The following is a 16,526-nucleotide window of genomic DNA, read 5'->3' on the forward strand; positions in this document are numbered from 1 at the left end:
TTCCAAAATTCCAATTTCTTTTAAATTTTCTTACTCAAATAACGTGTTTTATTATAAAGCATTTTAATTTTTCTAAAAACAATAATCGAACTCTTAAAATGCCTTACTCAAACTACAAGATATTATTGCTTTACTTCTTTCACAAAAGTCCACCTTAGGGATTCCAACGAAAAATAAAGTAAGTTTGATCAGAATTTATTATGCGTAATTTGATCTTTATCTCTTTTATTAAGTTGGTTTTAGAAGGTTCTGAAGACATAGAGACATAGAGATTTGTGATTATTCTAGGATAAAGATACATTTATGCCAGTTTAATAGCACAAAAGTATGTTTACATAAATAATGAGTTTGGTAAAAGAAGTAGAATCTTGACTTTAAATCTAAACAAACGTTACAAATTAAGAAAAGTTAGATAAGTTTTTTATCAGCTTTAGAATGAATAATTTAAATGTAAAGGTAACATGATGAAAATATTTGATTTTATACCGAAATTATATTACTTGAATTAATTCAAATAATTTGAATCTTAAAATTAATCTTTTGTTTAAATTGTATATTTTAGTAAAAAGTTAAAATATTTTAATTGTTTCGATTGTTTCGAGTTGTTTTTATGTTGAAACAAAGACATAAAAAATTGAAAAAAAAAATTCCTCAATTGAAACTTCTTTCATGTTATACTAGATTTCTAAATTATGCAATTGTGCGAGTAAATTGTACGTCACCAACTTATTTTTTCCTTTTTTATGGAATCTCCAACGGTCCTCTAACTCGGTGAATATTCAAATTCTGAAAACACTGTTACGTTCGAAAAACAAAAGAATGCCACCACTATTAAATATATTATTGTAATTTAAAAATTATTCCGCAAGATTAAATAATATCTGATCATATTATATAAAATCACAATTCACATGTTTTTTAATTATTTAGAATAATATATAAACACATAATCATCTGAAGTGTATAATTACATAGAGTTTAATAAAATAAAAATTTGATGTAATATAACAGGCAGGGAAAAAGTGGTGATATAAAGTGAAATATTTTCCATTGTTGTCCATGCATATAAACACTGTTCAAATTATTAATTACACGTGGATAAATTAAATACCCTTATAAACATAATAAGATTTTTATTTTATTTGAATATACTCTATAAATTGACTTCAGTCAATCACAGATAAATTAAATTAACATTTCATTGAATACCATTATATAAATATGTATTTTTCATATTTTAAAGAAAGTTATCATTAACATTTCATTGAATATATTATCATAATTGAACAAATATTTCACAAAAATTAAATATTACAGAACAAGATTTTTTAGTTTATTTAAATATACTCTATAAATTAATTTCAGACAGTCACAAATACCCTTATATAAATATATACTTTTATAGTTTAAAGAAAGTTTTCATTAACATTTCATTGAATATATTATCATAATTGAACAAATATTTCACAAAAATTAAAACAAATTAAATATGACTAACGTACATAACTCGTTATTTATCACGTTTATATGAATATATTTTTTAAATATGAATGATAATATATTAGTATGTGATAATAGTATAATGTTATTAAATTAATATATAAAATAAATTTATATTTATTAAAAATAAAATAAAATAAATATATAATTAATTATTAATTAATAAAAAAAATAAATAACTTTATAAAAAATAAATAAAAATAACTAACTATATTATAAAGGATAAATTTGACCTTATGAAATACGAATATAAAAGAGAAAATCTCTTTGTATAATATATTATAGTGTTATAGATAAAAAATAAAATTTACGAAAATTAATTTGATAATAATATATATTATAGATTATTATATTAAAATTATATGGTCCTTTTGGACAAAAAGTGGCAAAAAATTATTTTAAATTTCTGCAGTATATAAAGGGGTTGCTTAGTTTGTGAAAGAAGAAGGAACTGAAGAAGACACTGTAACCGCTGTGACTCTTCTGTACCTTTGAGGACAAAGACATGATCATCATGGATTCCGGTTACGAAGGTCCCGCTATCGAAGCCCTTGGTTCTCTCTTCAAGGTCACGCAAGTCTTTCTCTGGTTAGTTCTCACTCACTCACTCACTCTCCCACCCTTCTATTCTCTCTCTTTCTTTATTTTTCTTGCACTCTTAAAAATAGGTTTTACGTTATTACCCTTTCTGGTTTTTGTAGGGACCGTGACATTCAGGTTTCTTACTCAATTGAACAATTGGTAACGCTATTTTTTTTCTCTTTCTCTGTTCCTTTTTCTGTTTTTTTTTTTTTACTGAGACATTTATCTCTTTTGAATTCTGATGCGTGTTAGAAATTGGCTGACAATCACGGTTCTGACTCTGTTCCTGGCAAGTTCTTCTGAACCTTGGTGTGGTATTTTTTGTGCGTGGTGGGGTTTATTTATTAATTGTTAAAGAGATTTTTTTTTTCTGTTTTCCGCAGAAGAATCTACCGGCCTTGTTACACCCGAGAATTTGGAGCTTAAGAAACAGCTGAATGAATTGGGGCTTCCGCTTTCCTTCCAGTCGAACAAGGAGGTATGCATACATATTAATTATTTTGGCTGAATGGTTTAGTTGTTTTTGGATTCTCTCTCAAGTGAGGAAAATATTCGGGGTATAGTTTTTGTTTGGACAATCAACTGCTGATATCGTGTTTGGGAAGGGTTAATTTTTTGCGAGATTTTAGCTGTTTTGGATTCAACAGTATATTTGAGATAATGGCTGAAATCTGTTTTAAGTTTTTTTCCCCTGAAAATAAGTAGCTTTTATGCATATGAAAATTTGTAGCTTTTTGATTTTTACACGATAGTTTTCTTTCCCTTTTACATTGCAGCAAGTGACATTAATATTTAGGGATGAAGTAAACCCCTTAGGCAGGACAAAATTAGCTTTTTCTTACCCCTAGCATACTCTTCTCATGTAAATGAAAAAAATTGAGTTGTTTCTCTTCCAAACTAAATTTTTGATCTTAAAACCACTTTTGTGAGTATCTGGAAGCTTTCCTTGGCCTTGGGCTAACACCCTGTCTTCTTTCCCTAATTTTTTGTAACAAAAAATCTACTGTGTTAACTTTTCAATCAATGACTATAAGTATATACTTTTTTTTTCTTCTAAAGTGTACCTCTCATTTTATAGTAGTGAAAATCCAGTGCACAAGCTCTGGCTCCCCCAATAAAAAATATTACAGCTTAGGCTCAGTGTTGGATTAGAAAGTAGGTATGTTTGTCTTTTCATCAAACTTGACTCGTTCTGAAATCTTAGCTCACTAGTTTTCGAGTTTGATAACGAGCTTAATTAACCAAGGCTCAACAAATCAGGCTAAGTGGCAGGCTTGAACTGTTGCAAAATAAATTTCACCTTTTCTCTTACATAGTTAGTTTTAATACGAGTTTAGTGATGCCACAACCAAATGCTTACTTAGTTGTTAGCTTGTGAACCTAACTTACTAACATGGTAGTGAAAGAGATTTGGCTGGTTCAGACATTGTCAGCCCTGGTTCTGATTAAGAAATAGCGAAGCCTAGATTGAATTACAGAAGAAAAGTTTAAAGCTATATAGTTCATACCTGTCTTTGTAATAATTTCAACAATAGTTGTTGTTGATACAGTGGTGATCTGAACAAGTTCTATGAAGGACATGATTTTAGTTTTCTTATATCAAATTTTCTTTTGAATGAGAGCATCCCTACTGGTACTCCTCTCTACCATTCATGTCCTGTGCTGTATAATTCCATTATTACTTTCTAGATTGCTATTGATGATATTTTTGGTCTATCTTGTTCTAGAAAAAAGGATCATTAAAAGGAAAAAAAAAGGGTAAACGTTCGAAGCATCCTGATACTTGTCACAACCCTGCAGATAAAACCCTATATGAAACGAGTGTGGAGGAGATTGTGTCTCCTGCAAAATTTCATGAAGAAACTAGTATTCCTTTATCTTGTATATCAATGCTGGGCCAAAGTGAATCTACTTACTGTGAGGGTGCCATGGATATTGATATGACGCAAAATGCCTCTTGTGAAGTAGATAATTCAGCCTGCTCTACTGGGTTGGCTAGTGGTGTTTCCAGGGAGATAAACGATGATAATATAAATCAGGTAGCAGCTAATGACGCTCAGGATGGTGGCTTTTTAATCAGTAATGATTATGTTGATTTGAAAACTGCACCTTTTTCAGATTCTGCTGAAAGCCATTTGACAGGTGCTGGTGTCAATTATTGTGGGGCAGAATATGATGAGTGTTTGATAGACAGTGAATGTTTAAAAGTTTCACCGACTGTTGGAAAAAGTACAGATTGTGAGACTACTTGCAATGACCACAGTGATACCACTTGTCTTCCACATGTTATTGAATCTGAGTTGCTTCCTGTGAGCTCAGAAGGTATTGGATGCGACAGAAATGATGTTTCAAATAATTATGCCGTGCTTGGAGACTGGATGGCCTTCTGGGATACTTATTATAAGAGAACGTACTTCTACAATATCAGCACACACACTTCTACGTGGGACACACCGCCAGGGATGGAACATCTGGTAATCGGTGGGTGTACTGAATCAGATGACAGTGAAACTCTTAAGTCTTCAGAGGGGTGTGTAATAGAAAATATCACTAAAGCACCTGAGGAAACCTTGACTGAAGAGAACATGGAAGGAAAGCAACATGAAGAGTGCGTTGTTGAGATTGGAGTTGCCGCTGACAATTTGGTCTCTGATATCACTACAAATAGTGAAAACCAATCTCTTGATCATTCAGACGAGTGTCTTGAGAGATGTAGTTGCAATTGTGGAATTTCATGCTGCTCAGTATCAAATATGCCAGATCATATTATTTGGTAATGTTTGCTCTAGCTCTAATTCAAACAAATGAAATAAATTCTAAACTATCATATAATCATTTTGAAAAATATTATCTGTTTAAAGCTCTTCACATTGCAGTGTTAGGTAATTGTGTGCACCTTGTATAAATGCTAAACCTTTATCTTATATTTTTCTGTCGTCTAAATATGTCCAATGGTTTTTTTCCCAGAAAGATAATGTAATTGCAAAGTTGACGGCTTTTCAATTCTAGAAAAACTAGAAGTGGTTAGGAAATATCAATGGTTAGCTCTCCAGAAGTCCAAGTTAGGTAAAAACGGTCAGGCTTAAATGATGCAGCGTAGGTCCACTCATAGCTTATATATTTTTTATTAGATGATTAGGGATGACAAAATTAAAAATGCCAATCTCAGGCTTCTAAGGGGAGGCTTGTGACTGATTTATATCTCACAAGAATTTTATGAGTGTTGTTGTCTTAAGTTGCCTTTCTGATCCTTTTAGCAATCAATGTGCTTTGCAGCTCTAATGATAGAGGCATTCAAGTAGCACCAGAGGTTAATCATACACCCTTGGAAAACACAGTAATCGATATGTCTGGATTGGAATCTAAATGTGACCCTTCCACATTAAAATGGGGGAAAAAAGTAAGAAGACAAAGGCAGAAGAAATTATGTAATGAAGCTGAAGGTTTGTGCCAACACTTCATTCGTGGTAACTGCTTCGTTATTTGGCCTTTGCAATGTGGTTGCTATTCTACTAAATCTCATAGCTAATTGGATCCAATGTTATGACAATACTTTCTACTAGGAGTAAATTATGTTAACACTTGATACATTCGTATGTGACAGCTTTGCTGTTCTGAGTCAAAGGCCAAAAATTCTGGATTGGTGCTTGTTTGATTTTGATTCATAGAAACTGATTTCCTGTCATTATGGAACATATTAATGCCTAAGTATAGATTTTGCGGAATAAAGGCATCGTGTTATTAAAAATTGATAGATCTTGCTGCTGTGTTAAGCTGTATTTTTTTTTTTGCAGATCTGCACTTTCAAGAAATGCCTGAATCATATTCTGCTACAATTGCCAAATATTGGTGTCAGAGGTATACTTTGTTCTCTAGATTTGATGATGGTTTAATGATGGACGAGGAAGGATGGTTTTCTGTCACTCCAGAGGCTATTGCGCAGCATCAAGCAATACGTTGTGCTAGTGACACGATAATTGACTGCTTCACTGGTGTTGGTGGGAACTCTATCCAATTTGCACGACAGTGAGTACTAAATAGTAATTGCTCACTTCTTGATATATTATATTGTAATTTTAAATTTTGTCTGTTCTGATGAACAATGTGTACGGAGTGGTTGTTTCAACAACACATAAAAAAGTTCTGTATTTTTCCAAAGAAAGAAAATAAATTAACATTTATTATGATTAATCTGTTCTTTTAGCAACATGAATTTCATTAATATAACTTAGAACAAGAAAAACATTAAAGATGCCCTTGGGTTTGTTGTTATCATCTCATTTATGCATACCTGCCTCCTTCTGTTCTAAGTTACTTTGGATTTTGTGTGATGTATCTGGTGGGGCTACCTCTTAGTGCCTTCATGTTCAAAAGGGTTAATTTATGGATGCAATATCACACTTCATCTCGAACACAAAATAATACATTTCTAGTTGGATTGCCCACCTAGTGAATCCCATATTTAACTCTTAGAACATTGTGTTGCCCTCATGCAAAATTTGTTAATGTATATATTGCATGATTATAGGTGTTATTTGAGTTACCAAAGGCATTCACTTAACATATATTAGCTGATTAACATATGTTCTTATTCTTCTCTCTTTGGTTTATTTTGTGCTTAGTATTCCAATTTATATAGTCTAGTAACTACCAACAACAAACTGTTAATATTCATTTCATTTTTACTGTTAACTACAACTGGATAAAGACATAATGATTCTTACCATTTTTTTTTCTAATCAAGTTATTCTGGCCTGATTGTTAGTTTTATTCCACTATGAAACAATGATTTTGTTTAAACTTCCACTATTTAGTCATAATGTTGTAATTTTGGTGAAATGATTATGACTCTGAGAAAACTAATCTTTAAATATAAGTTTTGATCTCTAATTGACAATGACTTGATATTACAGTTGTGGGCATGTAATTGGAATCGATATTGATTCGTTGAAGATTGACTATGCTAGGCATAATGCTGCTATTTATGGGGTGGTTGATCAAATTGACTTTATAGTTGGTGATTTCTTCCTCTTGGCACCAAAGTTAAAGGTACTGAAATTTGCATATTACATGCTTTGGGGGATGTCAAGGCCATTGTTGATATGTAATGGCTAGGATGCTTCTTTTTGGATTCTTAAAATGAATAATAAAAGCATTGAACGCAAGCTAGAGCAAAACTTTTTTTTTTGACAAATTGACAGTACATTGTCTTGCAGGCTGATACCGTTTTCTTATCTCCACCATGGGGGGGACCTGATTATCTCAAGGCTACGACTTATGACATGAAGACAATGCTTAGACCTCATGATGGGTAGGTACTTGCTTCCTTTCTGTTGTAGTTTTTAAATTTTATCTCCCAGTTTGATTTCTGTTTTCTTGGTGCAAAGATACGTACGTTTTTACAATCTCATTTTAACTTAAAGCTGCTCCTGCGTAGTCATACACTGTTTAGTGCTGCAAAGGAGATTGCTTCCAGAATTGTCATGTTCCTTCCAAGAAATATCAATTTCAACCAATTGGCAGAGTTATCTCTGTCATCCAGTCCACCATGGTCACTAGAGGTAATTTCAACGTCTTATCTGTTTGATGTGCTTTGTTTGAAGTGTAATATATAGATAACCCCTACCTCTTAAGGAAAAAGGAAAAAAAGAGCGAGGGACAGAGTGAGACAATGTCTTACCGGGGTTGAGAGTATTTTATTGTTGATAGTTTGATTGGTATCTGTTCGGTAAACTATTGAGACGAAGCTATGTTTTATATGACTAGGTTATTGTATTTCTTACAGGCCTAAGTGGTGTAACATAATACACAAGAATATGGGTGTACACATTATAATTGATTATCAATGCTGCATTATCTTCGTTGTTCTTGTGTGAAGCATAATATAACCAATAGGCGGTTTATATCATTGTATTCTTTGGTGGCTTCTTAAATATCTATCTCTTGAAACTCAACCCCTTCCTCTATGGTGGTTCTAGGTGGAGAAAGTTTATTTAAATAACAAATTGAAGGCCATCACAGCTTATTTCAGTGATACAACAGTTGGAGGGTGGTAGGTTAAACATACTAACTTCTGCTGCATATTAAATTAAGGGTACTCATCCCCTCCGAGGAGGAAAAGATAGACAAAGGGAAAAAAGCAATGAGGTGGTTTGTAGTTGTGCTCCTGGTATTGATACTTTTCCGAGGCATTTTTAGCTTAATCTTCAATGTAAAAGCTGTGCATACTGTATTTACTCCCTCCCCCAAATGAACTTGTACATATGACCTATGTAACACTAGATATACAGATAAAGTTATTTGGGAAAGGTTTGTTGATTGTGTAATGATGGGGAAGAGAATAGTTCCTTCCACAGGTTATAAAGAGGGATTTCTTAGGAGATGTTCATTATCCATTTCATTTCAGTGATTTCAGTGATTAGGACGGCCTTTGGTAAAAATTCTTATAAGAAAAAATAAAATAAAATAAAATTGTTAATTTAAAATTAAATTTTGTTAAGATTTATGATTTAAGAAAAATAAGTTAAATCACTTTCACAAATCAGTTTATGCATATATACAGGAATTTACTTTTCATTTTATATTGTTTAAAAAGGTATTTATGATAAAGTTTATTCATACTAGTTGTAGTTAGGTCTCATGTTTTGGAGGTTGGAATGTTGCTTTTGAAAACATATTTTCATACTTGTATTAATGATTACATTTCTTGAGTTAATGGGTATAGTTTTGTATATATTATATTCTTGAGATTCATGTCATTTATATTCCACCTCTAGTTATTTGTTTCAAAATACATCTTAATCTAAATTTCTGCACTTTAGTTCAATAAGTTAATATGTAACGTTGAGATTAACAGTAACATACTATTTGTATAAACTTGATTGATCTGGTTTGTTTTATATATTAAATTTTTGTTTTAAGTTTTTAGGTTTGCAAAATGAATCCGTTTCTAAATCTGTTCTCTGCATGACTGTTCGACAGGAGGATCAATCCAGAGAACAGGGGTTCCATTGTAAATGAGGATAATTTTCCATTCCATCTTATGAATCTTTGCTATTTATGTTCAACGAATTTAACCCATCTCAATACCTTTACCCATAATTAGTTATCATTTTTGTCAAAATAGTTGCATATAGCTTTTCTCATTTTGCATGGTAGATTCAATCATTTAGTGATCAGTGGGCAAAATAAATGACCATCGTATGGTAGGTAACAAATACCTCTCAACCCTTAATGAAAAACTCCATTTTCAAAAGCATTTAATACCCCTCGTTTACAAACTTAATAGATAACAATTTTTTTTTTATGTAAAGTTATATTAATATATTTAACTCTAAACCTTAAAAACATTAATTACGCAACAGTGTAAAATTAAATTTTTCCAACACTTTAAGATTGGCCAGAATAGCATTAGTAGTTTTAGCCTTGATCCTTTTAGATGGAATCAGAATGACATATAAGCCACAAGTCGGATTCACGTTACCAAGTCTTGCTAGTTGTATTTATCGTACTATGAACTGTATTTCTTTATTCAGCTAATAATTAATTAAGCCAGGTTGGATGTGTACTGAAGTTTCTAATTATCACCAAATGGATGCTTAAGTTTCACCCATAACAAATATTATCAAATGCTCTTTTGCTTGCAACTGCTTCAATCTTTCATGTGTATAGCTGCTCATAAAATTGACCATCTATTTGTAATCACACAACTAAGAAATGTAATTAGTAAGATAAATGTATAATTTTAAGATCTTAATTATATCAATTTTTGCTTTGTTTGAAAAAAAAAATGTCTGCATCACATGCAAAACTGTGTCTGCTGCATAAAATTAGGAAGCAAATTATTTTATTTTAAGAAAAAGTAGAAAGTAAATTTAATTGTAAGGGTTGAAATTTTGTCGGGACCGAAAGATATGGTCGGCACTTGTTTACTCCACTGTTGTTTTCAATGGAGACACCAACTCAACACTAAATAATTTTTCTTTTTCCCTTTCTTGTCTTTTTCTTACTAATATGCCAAATTTACATTTTAGGGAGCATGAGATTATGCTCCCCACCCACCCTATTTTCCCACTCCCTCCATCATTATTTGCTCATATCACACTTTGCCATTTTCAATCTCTCTTTTCAGTAGCTTTTATTAGAATATTGAGTGGCTTTATATAGTTTTTGTGAATTTATTATGCATTTTTAAGACAATTTTTTTCAGTACTGTAAATGGTACAGTGGTTAGATATTTTGTGTTCACATGTTAAAGACATGATTCCTCTAATAAAAAAAGTTTTTTAAAAACTTGTCATATCATCGTAAAATTGAGTGAAATTAATTTATGGTTAACTGAAATGAAAAAAAAAAAAAGAAACAAGGGACTGAATAAAAAGTATAAATCTTGATTCAATAATTTTTTATTTGAATTTCAAAATAAACGAAACTCAATTGTCTTGAAATTATTTTAAATGAAGTAAGTATCTTCTGTTCTGCCGGTTATTAATCTATTCGTGATTCATGTACATTGAACTGTCTATTTAGAATTTTGGGGTATAACCTCCACCTGTTTCATATTATAAATAAACAAGATAAAAAGTATGGAAGACCATGATTAAAAAAAAAAAAACTAGATGACAGAATCTAGCAATAAATAACTCTAAAGACTATTAAAATTTAAATCTTATTGCAATCTTCCAATCTACAACTATTAATAATTAATAATAGTTATTAAAAATACATGCACTACAGCGTATTTTTGTCCTTAATAAAAGATAATAAATTTATAATTATAAAAAAAACATAAATATTTTTTATAATTTTTATTTATTTTATAAATAATTTTTTAGTATAAATATTTATTTTATTAATTTTAAAAATTAAAAATTTTAAAAATTAAATAAAAAACACTTAAATTTGAAAAAAAAATCCATTAAATGATAAAATTAGTAAATAAATTTTTTATTATTAAAATTTAAAAAAAAGAAGTGAACATAAAAAGAGTGATTTTTTTTTATATAATAGTATAGATAAAGATAATAATTTAACTTAATAACAAATAACACTAGAAAATTAATCAAATAAATGAAAGATGTTTTTGTTAAACTAAAGTAATTTAGTTAAAAAATTTGTTAAAGCTAATTATAACTAGCACCGAATAAACATTTTAAATAATAATTTGGTCCCCTCTAGCTAAACTTTAATTTGAAAATTGTTCAATAAAGCTATCACCCAAAAAGTAATGTCACTTTAACTCAAATAGTGGCAATCATGTAGGACCTCCAATTGCCTTAAGAAGGACAAACCGCACTTAACTCTAATCATGATTATCACACTCTTGCTCTTGTAACCGTGAAATTCGAAAAGTTAATAATACCCCGCACAACACTCAAGTAGGTACTTCCGAAGCAAAAGGTAAATGGACTTTATAGTAACTTCTCCACCAGTCAAACAAATTTCATGGTCAAGTCATTTAGCATGAAAAGATAAACCCCCACTAATAATAGATTTAGAAAACATGCAACAAAATTTTCACTTGAAAAAAATTAGTGTCCCTTTGTATGATTTGACAAAGACGCAGGGGTCTGTGTCCTTAAGAATTGGTTGTATAATTAAGTCACTACCTTTCTCGGAGTCAAACGACAGTGACATCTTAAAACTCAATCACACCAAACAATCCTTCGTTTTCCTTCCCAACAGTGAGTAATACCCGCCATATTTACTGCAGAGTGAGTGTGTGTGTGAGAGTGAGTGTCAGAGTGAGACTGTGCTTCTCTTATTCTCTCTTTCTCTCTGCCAAATGCAAATGTCAATGCCATACCATTCAGAATGAGAGAGTTAGGGTTTCAAGAACGTCGCTCGTGGAGGCGTGCCGGTTCGCGAAGAGGCGGCGACACCAGCCCCGACTCCGTCATCTTCACTCTCGAATCCAACCTCAGCCTCTTCTCCTCCGCCTCCGCCAGTGTCGATCGATGTTCCTTTGCCTCCGACGCTCACGACCACGACTCCTTAGTCTCCGAAATCTCTCTGGTAAACGCAACACAATGCTTTGCTCTGTGATATTAGTTGTCAAGTTGTCAATTGAAATTTGGAAATCTGAAATGGAGTTTGTCGCGGTTTCATTGCAGCATTTGGCGGGACAGGAGCATGACGGAGATTTTGCTCATAGCGAAAGCTGGAGCGGTCCAGATCCGGATCTGGATCCTAATAACCGACAGCATCAACGACGTGGCGATGCAGATTTGGATGCATTACACAGAAAACATCACCAAAATCGTTTCTATGGAAAAGGAGAGAAAGCGAAAGGTGCTAACGGCATTATTTTTTGTTATTCTTGCTATTATTATTAATTTGTTATTTATATTATCGTTATTATTGGTGGTGTTGTTATTACCGTTATTATTGCTATTACATTAACACGCATTTGCGTTTTGTTGGTTTAAAAATGAAAAGAGAAAAAAAAAATAAAGTGAAAAAAATAAAAAATAAAGTGGACTCACCGACTCTGTTGTTTTGTTGATGTACTTTCTGTATTGAAGTCCAAAAGGAAGAAGACAGTGACGGTGGTGACACTGAGGACGGGAATCAGCCCTTGGAATTTGATTCTGCGAGGAACTCTTTTTCTCTGGCTCTCAAAGGTACGGAACCTACGAGATTTTCAACTTTCCAATTCAAGCATTTTGGTTTATTTAATTCTCTGTTATTTTTATTTTGTTTATTTACTTTTTGTGTTACTTAAAGAGTGTCAGGATAGGAGATCAAGATCTGAGGCGTTATTGAAGAAGCACGATCGGCGAAGGCCTGCTTCGTTAGATCTGAACAATGCCGTTGGCAATGGCAATGTTTCTTCGCCTCGTTTGGGATTAGGGGCCATGAAGAAAAGCACTGTTTGTTCTCGAAGGTCTGGCTCTGGCTCTGCCAATTTTCCTAGTCCTGGAACGCCTAATTATCTTCACGCTAGTGCTGCTATGCAAAAGGGTTGGTGTTCGGAGCGAGTTCCTTTGCATACGAGTGCTGCCCGCAAGCAGGTTGGTGCTGCTCTGTTGCCTTTCAACAACGGGCGGACTTTGCCGTCCAAATGGGATGACGCTGAAAGGTGGATTCTGAGTCCCGTTTCCGGCGACAGCACTGGGAGGGCCTCGCTTCCAGCGCCGCAGAGAAGGCCCAAGTCCAAGAGTGGGCCACTTGGCCCCCCTGGCGCTGCTGCAGTTGCTTCCTATTCCTTGTATTCCCCTGCGGCGCCTTTGTTTGACGGTGGGAATTCAGGGAGTTTCATGACGGCTTCCCCATTTTCTGCTGCTGTTAGTGTCTCAGCTGCTGCTGACGGGTTGATGGCCAGTTCCGGTGGCAGTTGTGGGGCGGTCCCCACCAGGACTGATCCTTGCATGGCACGCTCAGTTAGTGTCCATGGTTGCTCTCAGATGCAGAGTCAGTCATCATTGCCTGCCCAAGGTTGTTATACATATTATATCATACTATATTCTTTACAAGGTTTTAAATTCTACGATCCTTCACAATGCTGGCAATTGTGGCTGAGGCAGCCATAATTGTGGTTGCATCGAGTCAGAGAACTTTGGCATTGTGGCCGAAACTGTGATCAAGAGATGTTTGAACCTTTTCTGGCTTTGGGTTTGGTGAATTATGATTTTGTTGACTTAATTTGTCGGTGGAGTTGTGCTTGAGAAATATCGTGGTCTGCGTGTGTTCAATTCAATACTATTAGATCCATGTGTTTCAAGGGCGACCCTAACCAATTTTAATTTCTTGATTTGTAGTTAATCCTCTATATTCTGTGAAGGCCTCGTACGTACTGTGATATTTTGTAAAGATTGCTGTTGTTTTGTGGTTTGAGTGGAACACACTGTTTCTGTTGATAACACTAGTGATGCGTGTCGATAGTCGACGTTTTTTGCTTGATGATGACATGCTGGTCTTATGTAATCGCAAATGTACTTCTGTGCTTATGATGCGTCATTTTTTAATGTTTCCTTTAACTTACAGGGGAGAAGTTTGATGGTTTCAAAGATGCAGGCACCAATGTATCGCCTGCTATTTCTAGGAGGGACATGGCAACCCAGATGAGCCCGGAGGGTAGCTCATGCTCGTCTCCAAATTTGAGGCCTTCTTTCTCTGCCTCTACTCCACCTTCCCTTCCTCTATCAGAGTTCAAGAGTTTGCCTTTCTCTAAAATGGATGTTAGAGATGTACCGGTAGATGAACGTGTAACCATGACAAGGTGGTCCAAGAAACACAGGGCCCTATTCTCTGGCAGAGGCTCAGAAAATGATGGCAGCTGGAAAATTAGAGAAACGAGCAGTCGATCTTCATCTTGGGACATTACTGAAGGTTCAAAGACTGTGACAAAGTATGTATAACTTAGTATGGTATCGATTTCATTAAATTTATCTTGTAATAAAGAAAAAATATTCTTGACAACTTTAAACTCAAACTAATGATCATATAAATAATTTGATATTAAGTAAGAAGTGAGATTTTCCCTATGCTTTCATCCAAATGGTACGTGTTACCTATAAATTATAGTTCATGATGGTATCACAACAATTGGAGTTTGTGGAATTTGTGGTTATTGATTTGCTAAATTAGCTATCTTATTGGCAATTGAAATTATTTTATTAAAATGATTAGTGTTCAGGAGTTGTCTTGTTAACAACCTCTCTTTATTACCTTCTAAAGATTGACCATCGTAATCCAATTCAAACTAGAAAATATATATGTGAAGTATTTGATATAACAACTTTGTCCCTGAGAAATGTCTTTACTGTATAAGAAATATTTATGTGAACTTTACATTGTATCTGAAATTCCATCATTTTGTAACATGTCCAGGGCCAAAAGGGAGGAAGCCAAAATCAATGCATGGGAGAATTTGCAAAAGGCAAAAGCTGAGGCTGCTATACGGAAACTAGAGGTTAATTTCTCATGTTTTTTTTCTTCTTGGCAGAATTTTAACAGGATACTCCTCTTAAAAATATTCATCAATTATTTAAAAATTAAAATAGTCACTATAAGTAATTTGATGCTTTAATAATCAAGTTGTACGGACTCCTTCATTGTAAATATATATATATATTTAAAGGGAATAAAATTCCTAATTTCCTTTAATTTTTGGTATTTGATTGTTTTTTTTTTCTTACTGGTTATCCTCTCTTAGCCGAATTTCAGCCCTAATGATTTACACTTACTACCATTAGTATAGTAGCTCTGATCAGTGATCTCGGAACATCCCTTGTCTTAAAACGGTGGACAAGTTTTTATCTATGTTGGTTGTTTGATAGGATCATGACGTATTAAAGAAAACTTCTTCATGAATGTTGTGTCCTAAAGAAAGTCATTTTTTGTTATTCTTTTCTATCTGTGGCCCAACAAATTATTACTAAAATTTATAAAAGAATAGTAAGGAGAGTTAGAGATAAAGAACATAATTAAATAGATCATGATCTCATTATTTTTGCTATTTCAGATGAAGTTGGAGAAGAAGCGAGCATCATCAATGGATAAGATTATGAACAAGCTGAGATTAGCTCAGAAAAAAGCTCAAGAAATGAGAAGTTCAGTTTCCACCAACCGGGATCATCAAGTTGCTAGAACTCCTCACAAGGCTATATTATTTAGTAGAGCCACTCAGATGGGTTCTTTGAGTGGTTGTTTCACATGTCATGCCTTTTAAAGCTTCGCCCGCATTCTTTTTCTGTTCAAATGAAGCTGGGTAATTTTTTCTGTAGCCTTGTAGTAGTTTAAAAGTCAATTGAGTCTTTGATTAAGCAACAAACTTTTCAAAACAGATATGTTCCTTTTGTTTCCCTCTTTAATGAGTAATGTGATATCCTTCTACTATCTTGTAAAGAAAGTTTTAAATAAAAAGTAAGAAAATTAGCGGTAGAATGTATAGAACTAATCTTCTTTTGTGTTTAAGTCCCGGCTTCCCTAGAGTTTTGATAGGCTCAGGCGTATTATCCCTAATCTACATACCGTGGAAATTTTCTCTGTTTATATCCTTGTTCATTCATTCCTATGTATTTTGATAAAAGGTTGTTGCTTGTCTTACCAGGATTCAGAGTTCAGAAAGATTTAAATGTAACTTCTGTTAACTAGTGAAAGGTGGATAAAACAGAAGCAGCATGCTGACACTTTATGTCGTTGCGGTTTTGGAATGAATGAAATAGCAGCACCTTCTAAAGATATCCGATTAAATCAAAATCCCCTTGTACTCTCACCCTTGGGAATTTGAATTCAATTATAAATAATCTATGTATGTACCTAGGCCAAACTTTAGAATAATATTTTCTTGCATTTTTTTTTTCTGTTGACAGTTTGCTGTTCAAATGTAATCTCTTATCTATCTGCAGATAGTTGAACGATAAATTAACCTTAAATCTGTAATCTAGTTTTTTTCCTTCACGAAGTCGCGGATGGTTCAGTTCGTTCTTCGTTCCTTGTCA

The 16,526-nt window shown here is 33.2% G+C and overlaps 2 protein-coding genes across 8 annotated transcripts; both read left to right on the plus strand.

Moving 5' to 3' along the window:
* The first annotated feature begins 1,955 nt into the window (after window positions 1-1,955).
* LOC114194776 (S-adenosyl-L-methionine-dependent methyltransferases superfamily protein) lies at window positions 1,956-8,464 on the plus strand. 7 transcript variants are annotated; one of them, XM_028085188.2, is made up of 11 exons: window positions 1,956-2,088; window positions 2,202-2,241; window positions 2,335-2,371; window positions 2,466-2,560; window positions 3,810-4,855; window positions 5,359-5,549; window positions 5,877-6,108; window positions 6,996-7,131; window positions 7,299-7,393; window positions 7,506-7,643; window positions 8,061-8,464. In XM_028085188.2, exons 1-10 carry the CDS (start codon window positions 2,006-2,008, stop codon window positions 7,639-7,641), a joined length of 2,091 nt encoding a protein of 696 aa, XP_027940989.1. In that variant the 5' UTR covers window positions 1,956-2,005; the 3' UTR covers window positions 7,642-7,643; window positions 8,061-8,464. The 7 variants fall into 7 exon arrangements, with proteins under 7 accessions (XP_027940989.1, XP_027940986.1, XP_027940988.1 ...); XM_028085185.2 differs by having other exon boundaries at window positions 7,520-7,643; XM_028085187.2 differs by having other exon boundaries at window positions 7,050-7,131; window positions 7,520-7,643.
* A 3,228-nt stretch (window positions 8,465-11,692) lies between these two features.
* Window positions 11,693-16,508, plus strand: LOC114194191 (Remorin family protein). Its single transcript, XM_028084289.2, has 8 exons — window positions 11,693-12,096; window positions 12,195-12,372; window positions 12,606-12,704; window positions 12,808-13,518; window positions 14,068-14,431; window positions 14,914-14,995; window positions 15,548-15,793; window positions 16,136-16,508. Exons 1-7 carry the CDS (start codon window positions 11,896-11,898, stop codon window positions 15,752-15,754), a joined length of 1,842 nt encoding a protein of 613 aa, XP_027940090.2. The 5' UTR covers window positions 11,693-11,895; the 3' UTR covers window positions 15,755-15,793; window positions 16,136-16,508.
* Window positions 16,509-16,526: the final 18 nt, after the last annotated feature.

This window comes from Vigna unguiculata, chromosome 8 (assembly GCF_037176805.1).
Source record: "Vigna unguiculata cultivar grain cowpea cultivar isolate G323 ecotype 2 chromosome 8, ASM3717680v1, whole genome shotgun sequence".
NCBI classification, from domain to species: Eukaryota; Viridiplantae; Streptophyta; class Magnoliopsida; order Fabales; family Fabaceae; genus Vigna; species Vigna unguiculata.

Excerpts from the sequence above, each read along its gene's own strand:
- LOC114194776 (XM_028085185.2), top strand. The coding sequence starts at position 2,006 with ATGATCATCATGGATTCCGGTTACGAAGGTCCCGCTATCGAAGCCCTT. Across the intron at positions 2,242-2,334 it reads CTTACTCAATTGAACAATTG|AAATTGGCTGACAATCACGG; the intron begins GTAACGCTATTT and ends GATGCGTGTTAG. Across the intron at positions 6,109-6,995 it reads TCTATCCAATTTGCACGACA|TTGTGGGCATGTAATTGGAA; the intron begins GTGAGTACTAAA and ends TTGATATTACAG.
- LOC114194191 (XM_028084289.2), top strand. The coding sequence starts at position 11,896 with ATGAGAGAGTTAGGGTTTCAAGAACGTCGCTCGTGGAGGCGTGCCGGT. Across the intron at positions 12,097-12,194 it reads TAGTCTCCGAAATCTCTCTG|CATTTGGCGGGACAGGAGCA; the intron begins GTAAACGCAACA and ends GTTTCATTGCAG. Across the intron at positions 12,373-12,605 it reads AAAAGGAGAGAAAGCGAAAG|TCCAAAAGGAAGAAGACAGT; the intron begins GTGCTAACGGCA and ends TCTGTATTGAAG.